We start from the raw sequence: 21,855 nt of genomic DNA on the forward strand, positions 1-21,855 counted from the left end.
ATAAATTAAACTCTTTACAATCATCAAATTCCCTCTCAATACTAAAATAAGTCTACGACAATTATATTGACAATCATGTTACGTTATTTTTGAAATGTTTCCTTTTCTTTTTCATAACTTCTTTAACACACTACTTCTCCGCTGCGAAGCACGAGTATTTTGCTAGTATAGAATAATTGACATTTTTGATGCATACTTTCTTAATAAGACAGCAGTATTTGCTGAACCTTTAGATAAGGGATGATTTTTACCTGGGTTTCTGGTCTCTGTTGTATTTTCTGCCTTTAACAGCAGATTATTATAAATAGTACTTTATTCATGAGTGACAGTGTGGTGCAGTGGGTAGTGCTGCTGCCTCATTGCTTCAGGAGGGTGGATCCAAATCTCAGCCCAGCCAGTGTGCAGTTTCCATATTCATGTCTTGGTGGGATTTTTCCCCAGATACCCCGAGGTGTGCTTTGTGATAACTACAAACTTAATGTTTTTTTCAAGTGAGTTGTTACCTTCACACCTAATGCTACCATTAGTATGCCATTCAGAGAGGATCCATATATAAACATTAATGAGCTAGATCAAAATGCAACCTCTGGCAATGCTATCCACCACCAAATAAGTTTTATGCAAATGTTTATTCTGTCTCAGCATGCTGTGCATATTCCCAGATTTTCCTTTTTGTTTTCCTTATTGGCAGGATTTTTGATACAATTTGCTCCAGTAAAGCACACCACTGTGTTCTCAGCAACAGTATTCATCTTCTGATGCAACCTGCCTTTCTTATAAATAAAAAAATAAAAAAGTAATAGTAATACACTGCTAAGTCCAGTGAAAACCAAATAGGAAATACAGTAATACTGTATGCTGCAAAGACACTCTGAAAATTTGCATTCATCCCCCACCCAACGAAGAGAGTCATATGGTTACAGATCTCCACCTAAAATATTTTTTGCATAGAATGCAACAGCAAGTAGCAAATGGCCACAGGCCCAGCATGTTTACTTTACAATTACTGAGTTTTGAAAACATTCTGGATGGATTATTGAAGAGAGAAATAATTAATTAATTATTTTTCTAATAGGAAATAATACAGAACATTGCTTTGCCACTGGTAGATGGTGGATTGTCATTCTTCCAGTAAAGCAGTTGTCCTCACAGTGAGTTACAGGACATGAAAACCAATTTTTTAAAGCATACTTGTATCCTTCCAGGTATTTACTCCAAATATTGCTATAACAGTATTGGGTATTATTTTAAATCCAAGGGTATCGGAGACACATAATGTTACATATATTTTTGCTCAAAATAGTTTAAGTCTTTGATAGTGTCACAATTTGTGGCCTAGTGTTGCATGCACTTGATGACACTGAATTGCTCACAGGCTGGATCTTGCCATGGGTGTATTTTAAATTAGATATATGTGAACCATGAATAATTGTTAACTGATTGGCACTTTTGACACACATTGAAGTAGAATGTATTTTATGAATGCCTAAATTCCATTTCTTTTGTGACATTTTAATCGAGGGGTACCTTTCACCAAGTGGCAAGTATCTTTAGACTTTTTTTGTGTACACTTTAGAGTCTGTCTAAACCCACATTCTGACTAACCAGTATCATCTCAGAAATGGATGTATTTTACGTAAAAGAAAGTTTGGTAGGTTGCTTTTGGCAAAGATTTTGATTTGCGTATATAATAAAAGCTATCTATTTATAGATAAAAAAAATAACATGGCTATATAATTAAACTCTAGGATATCTTCAAACATATACTGTATATATATATATATATATATATATATATATATATACAGTGGTGTGAAAAACTATTTGCCCCCTTCCTGATTTCTTACTCTTTTGCATGTTTGTCACACAAAATGTTTCTGATCATCAAACACATTTAACCATTAGTCAAATATAACACAAGTAAACACAAAATGCAGTTTTTAAATGATGGTGTTTATTATTTAGGGAGAAAAAAAATCCAAACCTACATGGCCCTGTGTGAAAAAGTAATTGCCCCCTTGTTAAAAAATAACCTAACTGTGGTGTATCACACCTGAGTTCAATTTCCGTAGCCACCCCCAGGCCTGATTACTGCCACACCTGTTTCAATCAAGAAATCACTTAAATAGGAGCTGCCTGACACAGAGAAGTAAACCAAAAGCACCTCAAAAGCTAGACATCATGCCAAGATCCAAAGAAATTCAGGAACAAATGAGAACCGAAGTAATTGAGATCTATCAGTCTGGTAAAGGTTATAAAGCCATTTCTAAAGCTTTGGGACTCCAGCGAACCACAGTGAGAGCCATTATCCACAAATGGCAAGAACATGGAACAGTGGTGAACCTTCCCAGGAGTGGCCGGCCGACCAAAATTACCCCAAAAGCGCAGAGACGACTCATCCGAGAGGTCACAAAAGACCCCAGGACAACGTCTAAAGAACTGCAGGCCTCACTTGCCTCAATTAAGGTCAGTGTTCACGACTCCACCATAAGAAAGAGACTGGGCAAAAACGGCCTGCATGGCAGATTTCCAAGACGTAAACCACTGTTAAGCAAAAAGAACATTAGGGCTCATCTCAATTTTGCTAAGAAACATCTCAATGATTGCCAAGACTTTTGGGAAAATACCTTGTGGACTGATGAGACAAAAGTTGAACTTTTTGGAAGGCAAATGTCCCGTTACATCTGGCGTAAAAGGAACACAGCATTTCAGAAAAAGAACATCATACCAACAGTAAAATATGGTGGTGGTAGTGTGATGGTCTGGGGTTGTTTTGCTGCTTCAGGACCTGGAAGGCTTGCTGTGATAGATGGAACCATGAATTCTACTGTCTACCAAAAAATCCTGAAGGAGAATGTCCGGCCATCTGTTCGTCAACTCAAGCTGAAGCGATCTTGGGTGCTGCAACAGGACAATGACCCAAAACACACCAGCAAATCCACCTCTGAATGGCTGAAGAAAAACAAAATGAAGACTTTGGAGTGGCCTAGTCAAAGTCCTGACCTATGGCTATGGCATGACCTTAAAAAGGCGGTTCATGCTAGAAAACCCTCAAATAAAGCTGAATTACAACAATTTTGCAAAGATGAGTGGGCCAAAATTCCTCCAGAGCGCTGTAAAAGACTCATTGCAAGTTATCGCAAACGCTTGATTGCAGTTATTGCTGCTAAGGGTGGCCCAACCAGTTATTAGGTTCAGGGGGCAATTACTTTTTCTCACAGGGCCATGTAGGTTTGGATTTTTTTTTCTCCCTAAATAATAATAACCACCATTTACAAACTGCATTTTGTGTTTACTTGTGTTATATTTGACTAATGGTTAAATGTGTTTGATGATCAGAAACATTTTGTGTGACAAACATGCAAAAGAATAAGAAATCAGGAAGGGGGCAAATAGTTTTTCACACCACTGTAAATAAAACAGGAGTTGATCTGTTTCATGCCAAATAAGGTGAACTGTAAAAAATGTCATTTACAAATGAAATACAGTATATACATTGCTTTGAACTGCAAACATTAACAAGTTACAAACATAGCACAATTGGGCTTACCTCTCCCAGCGGTTGACTAAGTTGTATCGGGGATGTGTTTGGCCATCAGGAGTCTGTCAGACAAGAAAATATAAATATGCAAAAAATACAGGTTAATTTGAAATGTTAAACTAATTTGAATTCAATTTGCACAGACTGTTTCTGTTTTATTATAATAAATACGTTTGCAAATTAACAGGTGCTTTTCATTGGGAGGCTTTGAAATTTGAAAACTTTGTACACCACATTATATTCTTGATATCTCATTGAAATGTAAACTTTCTTGACAAATTTCTTTAAAGAATAAGAGTGGCAGATTTCACTGGAAATCAGTCCACTAGGAGCTGAGTTTTTTTTTTCTGGGGACAGACAGACATGGTGATCTCAATGGTGCTTTTTTTGCATTATATGCAAACACGCCTAAAAATGGGTTATGTAAATCATTATAACAATTTGCACAAAATTACCACAAAGTAAAACCTAATATAATGTAATTTTTCATTTGTCCTTACAGACCAACATAATGTTTTCTGTGGCCATTTTGATCACTGACAACAGGCATCTCGTCATGTGATTGCATACAATACCACCTAATTCATCAGTTCTTTGTTTCTGTACATGATGTACAGAGGACTGAGTGTCCAAATAGTGTAATTAAAGACTTCAGCCAGTCCTGCACCATCACTTTTCTCACGTCTCCTTTTTGGCAAAACACCCAGGTTCATTGGCACTTAGACGACTAGATTCAGGGACAGTAGCTGAACAGCCAAACCTCTACAACAATATTCACAAATTGCAGGTAATTGTATGTGTGTGTGTGTGTGTGTATTACTATGCATGATATGTGTACTTTGTATATCTGGAGCAGGGTCATGGGTAACCTGAAGTTAATCCCGGCAAGCATCAAGATTAAAGCAGGAACAATCCCTTGACAGGACGCCAGTCTATCACAGGGTGAAAAAACACAAACACAGCAGATACCAATTTAGCATTGCTAGTCCACCTAACTTACATGTCTTTGTACGTGGGAGGAAACTGGAGAGGAAACTGAAGCACCCAAAGGAAAGCTGTGCAGATACAGCGTTCTTTGTAATGTGTTCAGTCTTACTTTCTTATTGTATTTTTGTCAATGGCTCAGAGGAGACATGCAAGTAAGGATTTCATTATACTGTGTACATAAGACAATAAACTTGACTTGAAAGAAAAACATTTCAGAATTTTTAGCCTATAATGTAAAATTGCAAGTTAACTCATAAAAACAAAGTAAATAATAGTAATTGACAACATATTTGTACCTCGAAAAAACAACAATTTTAAAACAACAGTTACAAAACCAGTGAGTTGTTGTACTACAGTATATTACTTCATTGCAGTAACCATATCAGTCACATGGAATCTTATTTGGTGAAGCTCATACAAATAAGAACATTCATAGCAGCAATTCTTCAAAGGTTTCCTAACAATATAACAAAAGCATCCTTGGATATTCATTAGGTTAGTGCAGAAAATGCTTTATGTTGTGTGAGATTTAATGCATTAAATATTTTCTGTGTTTGGGGCATGCAGATAGAGACTCAGGTGCCACCGCGAGTGGCAGCCTTTCCAGCAGCAGCTCCATGTATGCAGGGCCGGATTTATATGAAAAGAGGCCCTAGGCTATTCCACTTATGAGGCCCTTTCACCTTCCATTTTTAAGTTTGTAAATTACATGAGAGATAATAAAATTTTGCTAACAATTTGAATGTAGGCCCCTCTTGATCTTGAGGCCCTAGGCTGAAGCCTAGTTAGCCTATAGGAAAATCCGGCCCTGCATGTATGACTTTATCTTTCTACCTTTTTCTCTATTTTTGTCTATTTCACTGATCACTTTTTATGTGGACTCGTTCCCTGGACACTTTTTACTACTTTTTACTACTCTGACATGGATTTTTACACAACAAGACTTGTCTATTCAGGTAGTCAACTTCAAGCGCCGAGAACAAAGGCTCGTGCTGGTGTGGTTCCCTATTTACCCAACGAGGTAAGAAGGTCGTATCATGGCAGCAGAGCCGGCGCTAAACTAAAAGCTAAGCGGCTAACGAGAAAGTGGCGATACAAACCTTCGGTGCCTTCTGTGATCCTGGGAAATGTGAACTCACTACCAAATAAGATCGACGAACTGGCTGTGCTGGTGAAAAATGTCAGGACCTACAGAGAATGCAGTTTGTTGTGTTTTTGTGAAACGTGGCTAACAACTAACATCCCAGATGCTAATGTGGAGCTACCCGGGTTTAGCACAGTTAGAGCGGACAGAGACACAAATACCTGCAGGAAGCAGAAAGGAGGAGGACTCGCTCTCTATGTCCACAAGGACTTGCTGCAAGGACATCGAACTGTTGGCCGTAAGTCTGCATCCCTATTGCTTGCCCAGAGAGTTTGGACATGTCATTGTTGTTATTGTTTACATCCCTCCTCGGGCAGACGTGGAGATAGTGGGTGACATCATCCATTCCACTGTTGCTAAACTACAAACGCAGCACCCTGAGGCATTTGTGCTAATCGCTGGAGACTTTAACCATGTGATGCTGGACAAAACATTAAAACCTGCCTTCTCCCAGTATGTGGATTGTAACACCCGGGGAAATAGGACTATTGACCTACTGTATGCAAACATTAAAGACGCATAAAGCGTCACCCCACTGCCTGCACTTGGGAAAGCAGATCATAACCTGGTTCTGCTTCAGCCTCGCTACAAACCAAGAGTGAGGGTGCTACCTACAACCACACGCTTATTCAGGAAGTGGTCCCCCGAGGCAGAGCAGGCTCTGAGAGACTGCTTAGATAGATAGATAGATAGATAGATACTTTATTAATCCCAGGGGGAAATTCACATGGAACTATGGACTGGGATATCCTGCAGGGATCACATAGTGAGAACATTGAGGAGGTTGTTGACTGCACTACTGACTACATCAACTTCTGTATGGACATTGTAGTTCCAGTAAGAACAGTAAGCTGCTATGCTAACAACAAGCCATGGATTACAAGTGACATCAAGGGCCTTTTGAACCAGAAGAAAAGGGTTTTTAAAGGCGGTGATCAGCATGAGCTCAAGCGCGTGCAGAAGGAACTCTAGCTCACGGCAGCGAAGGAGCAGTATAGGAGAAAGCTGGAGCAGAAGAAGCAGAATAACAGCATGAAGGAAGTGTGGGATGGGATGAAGATCATCACTGGCTGCAGCTCGAAGCGGGGTGCCACCATCAAGAGAGACATGGAGACATCAAACCAGATGAACAACTTCTTTAACAGGTTTGACCACCCTAACCCACTCTCTTCTCCGAGTACTTCGCCCTCCACCCATTCTTCTGCTGATGCTGATACCAGCATAAGAGAGAGTTTCTCCCCACCCACAATTACAGCTGCCCAGGTAAGCAGAGAGCTGAGGAGACTTCGTGCCAGCAAAGCAGTGGGTCCAGATGGAGTATCGCCATGACTTCTGAAGGCCTGTGCGTTGGAGCTGGGGAGTCCTCCTACAGTGCATCTTCAACCTGAGCCTGGAACTGGGGAGAGTCCCAAGGCTTTGGAAAACATCTTGCATCACCCCAGTCCCAAAGATGGGAGTAGATTCATACCTGGTGGCATGGATCGTGGACTATCTTACAGACAGACCTCAGTATGTGTGTCTCGGGAACTGCAGGTCTGACATTGTGGTCAGCAGCACAGGAGCGCCGCAGGGGACTGTGCTTTCTCCGGTCCTGTTCAGCCTATATACATCGGACTTCCAATACAACTTGGAGTCCTGCCACGTGCAAAAGTTCGCTGACGACACTGCTATCGTGAGCTGTATCAGGAGTGGGCAGGAGGAGGAGTATAGGAACCTAATCAAGGACTTTGTTAAATGGTGCGACTCAAACCACCTACAACTGAACACCAGTAAAACCAAGGAGCTGGTGGTGGATTTTAGGAGAACCAGGCCTCTCATGGACCCCGTGATCATCAGAGGTGACTGTGTGCAGAGGGTACAGACCTATAAATATCTGGGAGTGCAGCTGGATGATAAATTGGACTGGACTGCCAATACTGATGCTCTGTGCAAGAGAGGACAGAGCAGACTATACTTCCTTAGAAGGCTGGCGTCTTTCAACATCTGCAATAAGATGCTGCAGATGTTCTATCAGACAGTTGTGGCGAGCGCCCTCTTCTACGTGGTGGTGTGCTGGGGAGGCAACATAAAGAAGTGGGACGCCTCACGCCTGGACAAACTGGTGAGGAAGGCAGGCTCTATTGTAGGCACGGAGCTGGACAGTTTGACATCTGTGGCGGAGCAACGGGCGCGCAGCAGGCTCCTGTCAGTCATAGAGAATCCACTGCATCCACTAAACAGTGTCATCTCCAGACAGAGGAGCAGCTTCAGCGACAGACTGCTGTCAATGTCCTGCTCCACTGACAGACTGAGGAGATCGTTCCTCCCCCACACTATGCGACTCTTCAATTCCACCCCTGGGGGGGTAAACGTTAACATTATACAAACTTATTGTCTGTTATACCTGCATTTTTATCACTCTTTAATATTTTTTTTTTATCACTATGCTGCTGCTGGAGTATGTGAATTTCCCCTTGGGATAAATAAAGTATCTATCTATCTATCTAGATGATTGTGCTCAGCATGGTTGCTGACCATGCAGTGGATTTTGAGGAGTACATCGCTCAGCCTGGTAGATGTATAAATTGTATATTTGAAACATTTTTTGGCGTTCATTTTTGTATTACAATTAACCCAGAGGTTAAGTGCTCAATTTAACGATTCATCTTCCCTGAAGATAGTTTTGTGCATTAAAGGATTTTTGTTTTGGTATTCATTTTCAATGTGTCAGTCTTGCAAAAGCCTAGCCAGCAGATTGCTATTTTCTTTAAATATGTATTGGTTCACATAATATGCTGAAAATGTAATACTTGATGCAATATATTGCATTAAGTTGTTTTTAATACCACGTGAGTGGTTTTAGTTTATTGTTTATTAATTATGTATACAAGTGCGCTTTTTATTTGGTATCACTCCTGAATTCTTTAAGAAACTGAATCACTGTCAGGAGCCACATATTTTAAAGTTTTTCCACTTTTGCAATATTTGCTAAAGTACGCAAGAAAAGAGAACTAAAATTTTTCTATCATTTGGATACACTATGACTCAACTCAACAATAAGTGATTTTGATTGGCCCAGTTATGTATATTTTTGCCAGTCTTTCTGTAACTGGGCCATAAAATCCCATGAATATAGTGCTGCATGATGTCTCTCACAAAGAAAGTCTGGAGTAGTGCTTATATCCAAATAATATTATCATCTTTACAACGCAGTACATGGTGTACTTGGTATTTGCCCTAATCATTGTCAGTTTTTATGTTCATGCAACACCATTTCAAAAATATAGCTTTGTTTAGCTTGTGAAGACTCTGGCAGCTTTGCAGAGCAATTTGTACAGCTTTACTCCTTTTCAGTGGGTTACGATGAGCTTAGAGTGCACATTTTTGAGCAATTGTTAGTAGTCCGATTTGCTGTAAAAGTAGATTTTTTTGTTGGAAATACAGCTATTTGTAAATTTGGTGAAATAAGATATATAGCTGCTGTGATGGATTGCCGGGGCCATTTCCCGGCCAGGATGCCAGCTGTGTGGAAGGACCGAAGGAAAGAGCACGTTTGGATATTATCTTCCCTAGGACGCTAGAGGGCAGTCTCTCTGGGTTGCTGCAGCACCATGGATTCCCGCATTACATGCTGGGGGTTGGAGTTTGGAGAAGTCCTGTTGGGTTCCATGGGCACTGCCAGGGGGTGCTGCAGAAACAGTGGAGCCCTTTGTGGCAGCATTTCCGCCACACCTGGAAGTGCTGCTGGAAGAAGGTCAGTGAACACCTTGAGCACTTCTGGGTGCTCTATAAAAGGAGCCAGAGACAAGAGAAGCCAGAGTCAGGAAGAGGTGGACAAAGCTTGCCAGGTGGAGTGGAGGTGGATTGGGACTGAGAGAAAGAAGAAAGAGACAAGAAGAAGAAAGGGACTGTGTTACTTGAGTATTTGGTGCTTGTTGGTACTGTACTGCTGTGGGGAGCAAGGGAAGCACTTCCCCACTATAAGTTAATGTGTGTTGATTGCTGGACTTTGGCTCTGTGTTTGGGGTGCTGTATACCAAGGTTATTATAGTTAACGAAAACTAAAATCAAAACTGAAACCATTATTAAAAAAACATTTTCATGAACTGAAATAAAATAATTAACAAAACCAAAATGAAAAACTAAAACTAAACGAAACTATTAAAGTAGCTAGAAAGACTAAGTTAAATAATATCTATCTATCTATCTATCTATCTATCTATCTATCTATCTATCTATCTATCTATCTATCTATCTATCTATCTATCTATCTATCTATCTATCTATCTATCTATCTATCTATCTATCTATCTATCTATCTAAAATAATAATTTACTAAAATATTTATAGTTTTCGTTTTTGAATGACTATTCTTGCCGTTAGTCTTTAACCCTTGTAAGTTTTAACTCTAAAACAGAAAGTCATCCACCATGAGCCGCCGCTTATACTCATCCAGTGAACGGGGGCTGGTGACGGAGGGTGGCTGTTCACACAGCATTTGCGGTGACAGAGCAAGCTGAGTGCGGGTGTAGAAAGCGATTTGCGTACCGCCTTTCTTTGTGCTTGTTGTATATCAAGATGTAATTTAAACGGCTGAAATCAGAATGTGCTGGTCAACAAAATGTTTACCATATGGACAGAAAAATCACAAATGAGTAACGTTTCAGTTTATTTCTCAGGTGCCTGCTTTTTGTTGACAGCAATTCACCTGTCACTTTTTCACAGGAGAAATCGTTTTTACTTTCTCATATACGAAGTAATCATGAAAAATAATCACAGTAATCATGAAAAAATTCGACTTCGATATTTTGATGAATCTTGATGTTATAGACTAACCAGTGTCCAACAATGCTGTTTTTTGGAATTGTGTGTATGCGTGCGCGTGTATGTGTGTGTCTGTGTGTGTAAACACGATAACTCAAAAACGCAACTAGATAAATGGATGAAATTTGGCATGTGGTTGTTACACCACAATTGTAGATCTGTATTAACTTTTGGGCCAAATCCATCACCCGGAAGTGGTACTTTACCTGAACACATACTTGATTTTTTTATTTATACAGCTGCAGAGTTTGTTTTATTCAACTTTACTTTTATAATAATTGGTCAATATATTATTAATTTGATTTGTTGTTGCTGGTGTTTTTAATGTACATTATATAAAAATATAATCATTGTCTTGCGGTTTACTCCTCAAATATCCATCCCCATATCTGACTATACAAGAAAGTCGAGGGGAGAGCACTCCCGGTTTTTGAAAATAAAACGGCACTGATCGAGTGAATGACTAGGTCATCATACAAGATCAGCATATTGTTGCTGACCAAACACTTTTGCTTTAAAAACATCGTTTAATAACGAAACAATACAAACTCAAAATACCTGATATTGTGAAAGTAATCCATTAGCAGAATTATATTTTAAAATATTTGTCTGCATTTTTTCAATGTTTTTCTCTTTCTCTCAAAACAGATAGTTGAAATATCATATTCTTTTTGTTCTTAACATTAGCCTTATCATACATATTGCATACCAGGGATTTTTCCTGCCTTGCATCCAAACCTGCTGCTGTAGACTCCAGATTTCCTGCAATCCTACTCTGGATAAACAGGTTTAGATAATGTATATGTTATTCTTAATCTCAGACGCTGTCTCTGTTGTCCGTACTCCTATTACCTGCTCATTATGGGTTTACTGTCCTTTATGGTGGTCTATTCAAGTTTCACTGCCCCTAACCCTGACACTACATGCTTGTTGTTCTTTGATTCCCTCAATACAGCTAGGTGGGGTCTGCACACTGATTCAAGTCTAAGAGCCCTGTTCTTCCAAAGCCCCTGTGATTTTCATGAGAAAATATTTTTAAAATTATAGAATTGTGTAAAATTGTTTATATTCAGTGTCTAGTTTTGATTATGCTTCTTTTTATCAGACAAAAACAAAACCAGATAGTAAACCAGGCAGTGTAGTAAGCTTCCACTAACATTAACCTCGTATGCAAATCTGTTAAGTGTACAGTTCTGTCTGACTGTGACACTAAACCAACTCCGTAGGCGCTCCATGCCATAATTACTAAAACTAAAACTGCAACTCATAGATATAAAAATAAAATAGAAATGTCTTTGTGAAATAAAAACTAAACTAAAACTAAAAGTACACGGTGAAGGAAAACTAAAACTAAACTGAATTTCCAAGTAAGGTCAGAAAAAATATAGAAATAAAAACTAATATAAAAAGGCAAAACTATAATAACCTTGCTGTATACCCCCTGGTGGTCCACACTGCCTTTTAAGTACTGTATGTGAAATTGCCATCAACTGCCTTTTTGCACCCTCTTAAACCATTTGTGTAGCTTTTTCCAAACTAGCAAATGTTATTGTGCCATACGTTGTTTGTTTGTAGGACCACCGCATTTATTACCTTCATACTAGGGGGAAAGAAAGTGGTTGTAATCTTGTAACAGATGATATTTGATAAAAATAATTAACCACAGTAAAGCATAAAAGGGTAGTACATGCATGTATTGGCATCTAACCTTATGTCCTTGACATCTTTAAGTTATTTTTAGAGAATAATTTGCATTCATCTATTTACTGTTAGGGAAAGCTGCTGGAATGGCACCCCATTATGGGTTTGGTGCCTGTTTTCTACCCAGTTATGTGGACCTACATGACATTGAAATAGATTAAGGGAATTAATGCATTACAATTTATGTTCTGTTATGTTTCTGAACATCCCATTGCCAGCTGATAAAAGGCAGAAACCAACCTGGGATGAAAGGCAGCTAATTTAGGGCATATATTTATATTTGCACATGGCCAGTTCTGAGACGGCCCGGTAACATAATTTTTCACAGGCTCCTCAAGTGTGTGAGAGAAAGCCAAACTTTGTGCAGACAAGCTGGGTAATAATCCTAGGTTCCTTAAGTTGTGAACCATTAGCACTGTGCTCTTCTCGAACAATGATTTTCAGTAATTGCGTAATTCCTTGGTTTAATACGACTGTATTAAATATGGATGGAACCTTTGAAATAGTTTTTATGATTCAGTTCTGTTTATTTTTATATAGCACTCTTCAGTGAGTGCAGGTGCAGATCACTGTGACAAGTTCACTATGTTGGTTATAAACTTAATACATTTTACAAATTACTAACTACATAATGAGTACACATAAAGACACAGATTTGTTTAAACAGACAGCAAGACAAAGTAGTTTAGAATTGATTAACATAAATGTGTCACTTAAGAAACAAAAATTGGAACTAATTTCTTGAATACAATATAATATCAGTGTATGTCCCTGGACTGTGTCATTTTTTTATGGATACGTTTATTTTAGCTCCTCTGTCTTTTTCTGGCCTACTATAGTTATCTCTGTTCTGTGATGGACTGGAGAGCCCTGTCCCGAGGATTATTGCAGCCCCCCCGACGACCTTGCTCTTGAATAAGCGAGTGTAGAAAATGGTATAGTACTATAGTTATCTAGTTTACGCCTGAAAAGGGCCAGAATCTAATGAGGAAAGCAAAAGGTGCAAAACAGTAGACATATTTTAAATGATTCTCATTTATCGCATTGCACACAAAAATGCAGTCTTGTACTCACTCTGACTTGTTTAGTAACAGTATTCTACTGTATTGTGGTGGAAAACCTGTTCTAACACAGAGAGAACACATAATGTGCACACAGAAATCATCCATCTCAAACCTAAATCTAGAGCTGTGGAATTTTCTTTATGCAAAACAATCCAACTAGATGTGTACACTTTCACCATTAGTCTTGTGTACACTGTTTCTGCAAAAAAAAAAAAAAAAAAAAGCTAATTTCATTTTTTTTTTTCATACTCATATGGTGTGAGACAGTACTGTGAAAGTAAATATTAATATCAGTACACCTGCCCAAGTGTGCAGTCACAGCCAGCTGTTATTTGATGCAACACAAGATTGTACCAAAAATCAGACACTAATTATTATACAGTGTACGTGTAATTTCAATTTCAAAATCATGGCCTATTTTTTCCAAATTATTTTTATTTACTTTTGAAAAGCCACAGCCATTTCGTTTTAGAGAAAATGGATTCTCTGTATATTTTTTAGTTTATCAAGATATGGAACGCTTCTTAGTTTACATTAACATCAAAATTTGCTATTCTGTTTTGCTGTGTTTTAAGCCGCGTTAACAATGCATTTTTGCTATAGGGAATTGCAATGGGAAATGTACAAGGTAATTGGAGCTGACAAATGAACTGTTGGCCTTGTTTGTTTCTTTTCTGCTGACATATTTTCCATAAAGAATCATTTTATTCATTTAGAAAATGATACAGTAGTTAGAGTCTCTTCATGAGCTAATGTTAGTATTATTTTCCTCAATGTAAAGTTATGGGTTTATTTTTTTAATTTGCACTTGAGGTGTTTACAAATTACATTTATCTTAGGTTTAAGAGGCCTTTAGTTTAAGTGATGGCATATATTTGGGTGATTTGCTTTAAATTTATGTGCAGATTACTACTTTGTTTAATTTGAAACAAAATGTATTTCTTGCAAAAAAAAAAAAATGTAAGTAAATATTTTGCCCTTTCATCTTCTAAGTGAAGTAATTTTGGTGTCTTTGTGTTTATCATGCAATTAATGTTCTGATGTAATATGCAATGAGAGTATTTTTTAAATTTAGTATGATTCAGGTAATAAAATATGTGATGTTCCTAGGTTATGTGTTTTATAAGTTACTAGCCAAAATACCCAGTGTTGAATGGGTGTAAATAACTGTCTTCTGGAAATTCAGCATGACTAAACATAACTCAAAAAGACGTATTCCTGCATGACAATGGAATTGTTATTAAGTGAGAAGATATTGCTATATATACCTGTTGTTCTAGGTGAGACTCCGTTTTGGCCGGTACTTGAAACTATGTGCATGTTGACAATGAAATACTCGCCTTAGCTTCAGTGCACTCCTGCTGACTGATGGGAATTGTAGTCCCCATATAGGCACTGGCTTTTTTAAGGTGCACCACAACTATTACAACCTCTCATCTTGATCCGAGATGTAGCTTCAGTTGCCTAAGTTGGGCCAATGGCAAGGCACATCCAAAATTTTATGAAAATCATATAGATAGATAAATACTTTATTAATCCCAAGGGGAAATTCACATACTCCAGCAGCAGCATACCGATACAAAAAAACAATATTAAATTAAAGAATAATAAAAATGTAGGTAAAAACAGACAATAACTTTGAATAATGTTAACGTTTACCCCTCAATTAATTTATTAATTAATAATTAATTTAATTTATATTAAAATAATTAAATTAAATTAAAATATAATTAAAATATAAAATATAATTAATTAATTTAATGAAATTAATTTCAGCCAATTTTGCATCTAACAGACATCGAAATGCCTTTCAGATTTTCTACCACTTTCAAAAAGATATGTATGTAACTTTTGAAATAATAGGTTCCAATCATTAAATGTTTAGCCATGCAGTGCCCCACCAACAAGCATTGTGTTAATTTAATTAATAAAAATGGTATCCATGCCAAATTACGGTTTTAAGTACACAGATTGAGATGATGAAATTTATAATAAAAATAGACAAAGAGCCCATTTCAACAACATAAGATGAAATGGGCACGAGTGGAATAGTATAATATATAATAAGTATAAGCACCACAAACCTGATATAGGTGTATTGAATGAATGCATAATTAGGCCTTGAGCTGTAGTCAAAATCACCTTTCAGGCCTCTAGAGCTTTAATCGAAGTCGCCTTTCTCTTTGAATTTTTGCGGCCGTAAATCTGCCACCTCCCGCGATGTTGGGGTTGGATGTCGGTCGAAGTCGCCTTTCTCTTTGAATTTTCGCGGCCGTAGTCGCCTTTCTTTTTGAATTTTCGCGGCCGTAAATCCGCCGCCTGCCACTATGTCGGTCTCGTAAGGTTTTTTGGGTAGCTGCGCAGAAGGTGACTGCGCATTCGGCTTCGGACATGCGCAGAAGGCGACTGCTCATTCGGCTTTGGACGGACATGAGTGAGTGAGTGAGGAGACTGGCGAATTATGTATTAAGATGTTTGTCACAAATAATACAAGACATTAATATGTCTTATGAATGTTTGTTATGGAGTCAGTGATGTTCTCTGAGATGGATGAATTCAGACAAAGAGTGATGTTTTGAATGATTCCTGATGAAAGAACAGAAGATTTTCAGACTGTTGCCTTTTGGTTTCATCATTTATGCTATTATGACAGTGCTTCACCTCTTATTTACAGATATAGCATTGGGTTATTTGCTGATCCAAAAAAAAAATTTTGGTGCCAAAGATACAAAAGCATGATATTTAAGAGACACTTCAAGGATGAAAGTAGTCTTACGTTCCCATAGGTTACTAACACTTGTTTGAAAAATCTTTGTTTATATTTGTGCGTTATGGAATGACTAGCACCCTGGCCAGGATGGACACCATTCTCTTACCTGGACAGAAGACCCATATGATGGATGGTGACACAAAGAGAGGCGTGGCATTTTCTGTCTTAGCCTGGTAGTTGGCCAGGAGGTCCTCTGGCACTGAACATTCACTGAGAGTCGCATCTCGCCAACAAGGCATGGACACTCCTTTCCCTGCCAGGAACCCAGAAGAAATAAGGGACAATTGGAGATTGTCTTGCATGCTCATGTTGTGTCCTGGTGCACTGGGAAGCAGCATCCCTCTTGTCAAACCCCTGTCTGGATGCCTGCAAAGCAGCATTTGAATTGAAAATTGAATAGAGCTTTTGCAAGGTGAATCCCTCACACTTGACCCAGAAGTGCTTCCTGGAGGCAGTGATTTGGCTTTCAAAGTACTCCCCAGGTTGGGCTTCAAAGATAGTCCTCCAAATCACCCAGAGAGTCTGAGTTTGGGTGGGAAGGAATGAAATTGCTTGTCTGGGTGAAGTGAAGGTGGAGAAAAATATAAAAGAAGAAATAATAGTTTTGTGATTATGTAAACCACAAGCCTTTGTTGATTTATTTCGCTAAAAAAATCATATTTGAACCCAAGAGATTTGGGGTGCTAGTATCCCCAGTTACAGGCCACACGGTGTCAGGTGTGTTTTGTGTTCTTGAATACTTGCTTACTTGCTACTGTGCCTGAAAATGCATACAATGTTTTGTTTTGTTTTGTTTAATGGTAATTTAGTATTATGAATATTATTATCCATAAACCAAAAGAGTAAGCATACAAAAATTGACCATAATCCCAACTCCAGCAAAGTGTGAATCGGTATTTGATTGCACAGTTGTTACTTATTAACAAAGCATTAAGAATTTAAATTTTCTGTTCTATTTTTATAAATTTACATTATATTTTTGATTATATTTGTAAATCTAAATCATATACATTTCCCACCCATAATCCAAAATAAACAGTAAATATATTGCCCATGAATAATGTATTTTTTTAGATTTTTTTTTCCAACAACATTTGATACAATTCAGTGGCCTCTTACAATATTCCTGTTTTTTTTTAAATAGGATTCCACATCAATACCGTGAATTATGTAAATTTCATAGTTTACCAATAAAGTGCCAAACTAAAGAGGAATAACTCGGTTTACCCCTTCATTCCAATCCTGTAAAATTGTGTCACTGCATTTGTTATGCAAAATGCTGAAGGGATCACCAGTTTCTCACAAACCATGTTTATTTCTGGAACGTATTGGCAATCTGTGTCAACCACACCCATTCTGGGGCATTTTTTTTTAAATAATCTTGTTTTAAGCTCATTTAATGAAAATCTTAAAGGAGTAAATATATAAAAGGAAAAAAAAATGTGGTTTATTGATACAGAACCGCAAAGCCTGGTGCAATCCTTTCCAAATCCCCATTTAGCTACACAGCATAAAAGTCATTCTGAACGTACAGCAGCCGTGGATTCCCACTGTAGCCATGTTGTGGTTCAATGTGGTTCTTCCCATTGTGATTTACATTCTTCACAATGGCATTCTGATTTCATCTGTAACCCCAGTTGCACCCTTCAGGAGGAAATGCCACAAAAAAAATGTCCTTTAACTGCATTGTACAGGTTTCAAACACCTTCATTAAATACTCTTTTTCTTGAGCAGTATTTTATGCCTTTCATTCTGTGTAACAACCACTTTCAAAAAAGTCTCATTAATGTGTTTTTCTCTTTTGAATAGAAAACCTGACACATTATGCTTAAAATAAACATGATATTCATAAGAGTGTGTCTTAATTATGCAACACTTATGGATTATGCTACATTAATAAACCGCGTTTGTAAGGTTCAACTAGGTATGCTTCATTGTGCTTTGCCTACAAATTATAGAAAGAGCTAGTGTTACTTCTTCATTTTTATGGAAGCCATCTAAATGTAAACTTTGCCTGTCTTACAGAAGTATTTAATAAAATAAGTAAATAAATAATGATCAAACTACACAATTCTACCCTAAATCATCTAGTTATTTTTTCCTAGCGTTCATAGAGAACATAATAATAAATGCCAGAGATCCAGTTTTCCCAATACTCTTTGGGAATGAGTTCAATGGTATTCTAAAAAACATTAAAGTACTGTATATATACACAGAAATTAAAGAGGACATTCTGTTACTTTGCCTGTTATCCATTTTCTTTTTTGTTTAATCTCAAATCCTGTTTCTAACAAAAACAGAAACTTTTTATTCACTTTCAAAGTACTGTACTTCTGGAAGTTGATGTGCAGGAGTTGTTTTTTGTCTTCAAATTTGTTATCCATCGGTGGATACTGAATGTTTCTAATGAGAATTATTATCTGGTTATTTTTTTTTTTTTTTACTTATATTTTTCCACCCATTTCTGTAGGAAAGGTTAACCCAACACAATGTGAAGCAATCACTATGGTAGCTGCACAAGTAATGGGAAACCATGTTGCTGTGACAGTTGGAGGAAGCAATGGTCATTTTGAACTGAACGTTTTTAAACCAATGATTGTAAGTATTATAAAACATTTACTCACTTGCTGGTAGATGTACATTTAGTACCACAGTCATTTTATCGTAAAAATCTGAACAGGCTTGTTACACAAAGTGACCGTTTGTAATTGAGATTAACATAATTTGTGTAAATTACTGAGCCAGAAGTAAATATACCACTTTCTGTACAAAAACCAAATAGGTAAAAATATTCTCCCATAGTCAGTTTTCACATTGAGATATTTTTCCTTTTTATGCTTGAGCTATATTGGGCTCCTTTAATCTGCTGAGAATATTGTTGCAGCGCTTGTGCTTGTTGACATGAATCACTCTTTTAGTCTTTGAATAGTAGGAGCCTATGTTAGTCAGAACCTTGGAAGAAGAAGTTTCAAGGAAAAGTGCAAATAGTTAGGACTAAGCATGTAATCTAATAGATACAGTGCATCCAGAAAGTATTCACAGCGCATCACTTTTTCCACCTTTTGTTATGTTACAGCCTTATTCCAAAATTGATTAAATTCATTTTTTTCCTCAGAATTCTGCACACAACACCCCATAATGACAAAGTGAAAAAAGTTTACTTGAGGTTTTTGCAAATTTATGAAAAATAAAAAAACTGAGAAACCACATGTACATAAGTATTCACAGCCTTTGCTCAATACTTTGTCGCTGCACCTTTGGCAGCAATTACAGCCTCAAGTCTTTTTGAATATGATGCCACAAGCTTGGCACACCTATCCTTGGCCAGTTTCGCCCATTCCTCTTTGCAGCACCTCTCAAGCTCCATCAGGTTAGATGGGAAGCGTCAGTGCACAGCCATTTTAAGATCTCTCCAGAGATGTTCAATTGGATTCAAGCCTGGGCTCTGGCTGGGCCACTCAAGGACATTCACAGAGTTGTCCTGAAGCCACTCCTTTGATATCTTGGCTGTGTGTTTAGGGTCGTTGTTCTGCTGAAAGATGAACCGTCGCCCCAGTCTGAGGTCAAGAGCGCTCTGGAGCAAGTTTTCATCCAGGATGTCTCTGTACATTGCCGCAGTCATCTTTCCCTTTATCCTGACTAGTCTCCCAGTTCCTGCCGCTGAAAAACATCCCCACAGCATGATGCTGCCACCACCATACTTCACTGTAGGGATGGTGCCAGGTTTCCTCCAAACGTGACGCCTGGCATTCACACCAAAGAGTTCAATCTTTGTCTAATTAGACCAGAGAATTTTCTTTCTCATGGTCTGAGAGTCCTTCAGGTGCCTTTTGGCAAACTCCAGGTGGGCTGCCATGTGCCTTTTTACTAAGGAGTGGCTTCCATCTGGCCACTCTACCATACAGGCCTGATTGGTGGATTGCTGCAGAGATGGTTGTCCTTCTGGAAGGTTCTCCTCTCTCCACAGAGGACCTTGGGAGCTCTGACAGAATGACTGCCGGGTTCTTGGTCATCTCCCTGACTAAAGCCCTTCTCCCCCGATCGCTCAGTTTAGATGGCCGGCCAGCTCTAGGAAGAGTCCTGGTGGTTTCGAACTTCTTCCACTTACGGATGATGGAGGCCACTGTACTCTATTGGGACCTTCAAAGCAGCAGAAATTTTTCTGTAACCTTCCCAAGATATGTGCCTCGAGACAATCCTGTCTCTGAGGTCTACAGACAATTCCTTTGACTTCATGCTTGGTTTGTGCTCTGAGATGAACTGTGAACTGGGGGACCTTATATAGACAGGTGTGTGCCTTTCCAAATCATGTCTAGTCAACTGAATTTACCACAGTTGGACTCCAATTAAGCTGCAGGAACATCTCAAGGATGATCAGGGGAAACAGGATGCACCTGAGCTCAATTCCGAGCTTCACGGCAAAGGCTGTGAATACTTATGTACACGTGCTTTCTCAATTTTTTTTATTTTTAATAAATTTGCAAAAACCTCAAGTAAACTTTTTTCACGTTGTCATTATGGGGTGTTGTGTGTAGGATTGTGAGGAAAAAAATGAATTTAATCCATTTTGGAATAAGGCTGTAACATAACAAAATGTGGAAAAAGTGATGCGCTGTGAATACTTTTCCGGATGCACTATATTCTCATTTATTCTGTGTACTACATACTGCATAATGCTTCTGTAATTAAAATACATAGATGTAAAGTTCTAGATTGAAACTGATGGTCAAGGGTTGAATACACATACATTAAAATAGCAGAGAAAACAATAAAAGTAACTAGCAAACGGCCTGAGGATTAAGAGGAATAAATATAATATATGCAGAAATTCTCACTTGAGAACAGAGCCACAGCTGTTATTTTGCAATTTTAAAAACACTGCCGGCAATGTAAGCAATCTAGAGAAAATCGAAGATAAAAGAGCCAATATTACAATATTCTTAAGTATTGTGTCATAACAATAAAGTACAGCTTACCATTTTACTAACTGAATGATATCACTGAGTTCCCTTTATGGAAAGAGAACAAAATGGCTTACATAATCTGCTACGAGTTTCAAGTAAAAGATCTGAACTTGTTCAAAACCAGTTTTGAAATACTCTAATGGTTGCTGTACAGCCCATAATGCTGTATAACCTTTGTAATGTTGTTAACATAACAGTACATTGGATTCAGAAAGTATTCAGACTCCTTCACTTTCTGCCCTTCTATTGTCTTGTAGTTTTTATTTTAAGTGGATAAATTTGCTGTTTTTGCCCAACAATTAATACTTAATAACCCACAATGACAAAGTAAAAACATGTTTTCAGAAAGGTTTTGCAAAACTATTAAAAATCAAAAACTGAAACCTCTCTAATTTAAATAAATATGCAGACCCTTTGCTGTGGCACACCAAATGGTGGTCAGAAACATCCTGTTTGCTTGAATTCTCCTTGAGATGGGTTTAGATCTTGATTGGAGTCCACCTGTGGCAAATTGAATTGATTGGATATCATTTAAAAAGGCACACACCTGTGTATGTCAGGACCAACAATTCACACTGCATGTCAGGTCAACCACTAAGCCATGAAGTCCAAGGAATTCTCTGTAGACTTCCATAATAAAACTGTGGTGAGACATAGATCAGAGCTAAAGCTTTGTGTGTTTCCCAGCACACAGTTTCATTTGTAATTGTGAAAAGAAAAAAGTTTAGAACCACAAGGATGTTTCCTAGAGTTGGCCATCTAGCCAAACTGAGTAACCTAGCAAGAAGGGCTTTGGTCAGAGAGGTGACCAAGAACCCAATGGTCACTCTGACAGATCTTCAGAAGTCTTTGGCTGAGATGGGAAAACCTATTGGAAGGAT

General features: G+C 38.0%; 1 protein-coding gene across 1 annotated transcript in view; it reads left to right on the plus strand.

Annotated features, from left to right (window-relative positions):
- The window catches only part of fh (fumarate hydratase), a 62,946-nt gene that overhangs the window by 18,745 nt on the left and 22,346 nt on the right, over nt 1-21,855 (plus strand). Inside the window, exon 8 of the mRNA XM_028820482.2 lies at nt 18,481-18,608. Coding sequence (XP_028676315.1) covers nt 18,481-18,608 — 128 coding nt within the window. The remainder of the gene's footprint in view (nt 1-18,480; nt 18,609-21,855) is intronic.

This window comes from Erpetoichthys calabaricus, chromosome 15, assembly GCF_900747795.2.
Source record: "Erpetoichthys calabaricus chromosome 15, fErpCal1.3, whole genome shotgun sequence".
Taxonomy (NCBI): domain Eukaryota; kingdom Metazoa; phylum Chordata; class Cladistia; order Polypteriformes; family Polypteridae; genus Erpetoichthys; species Erpetoichthys calabaricus.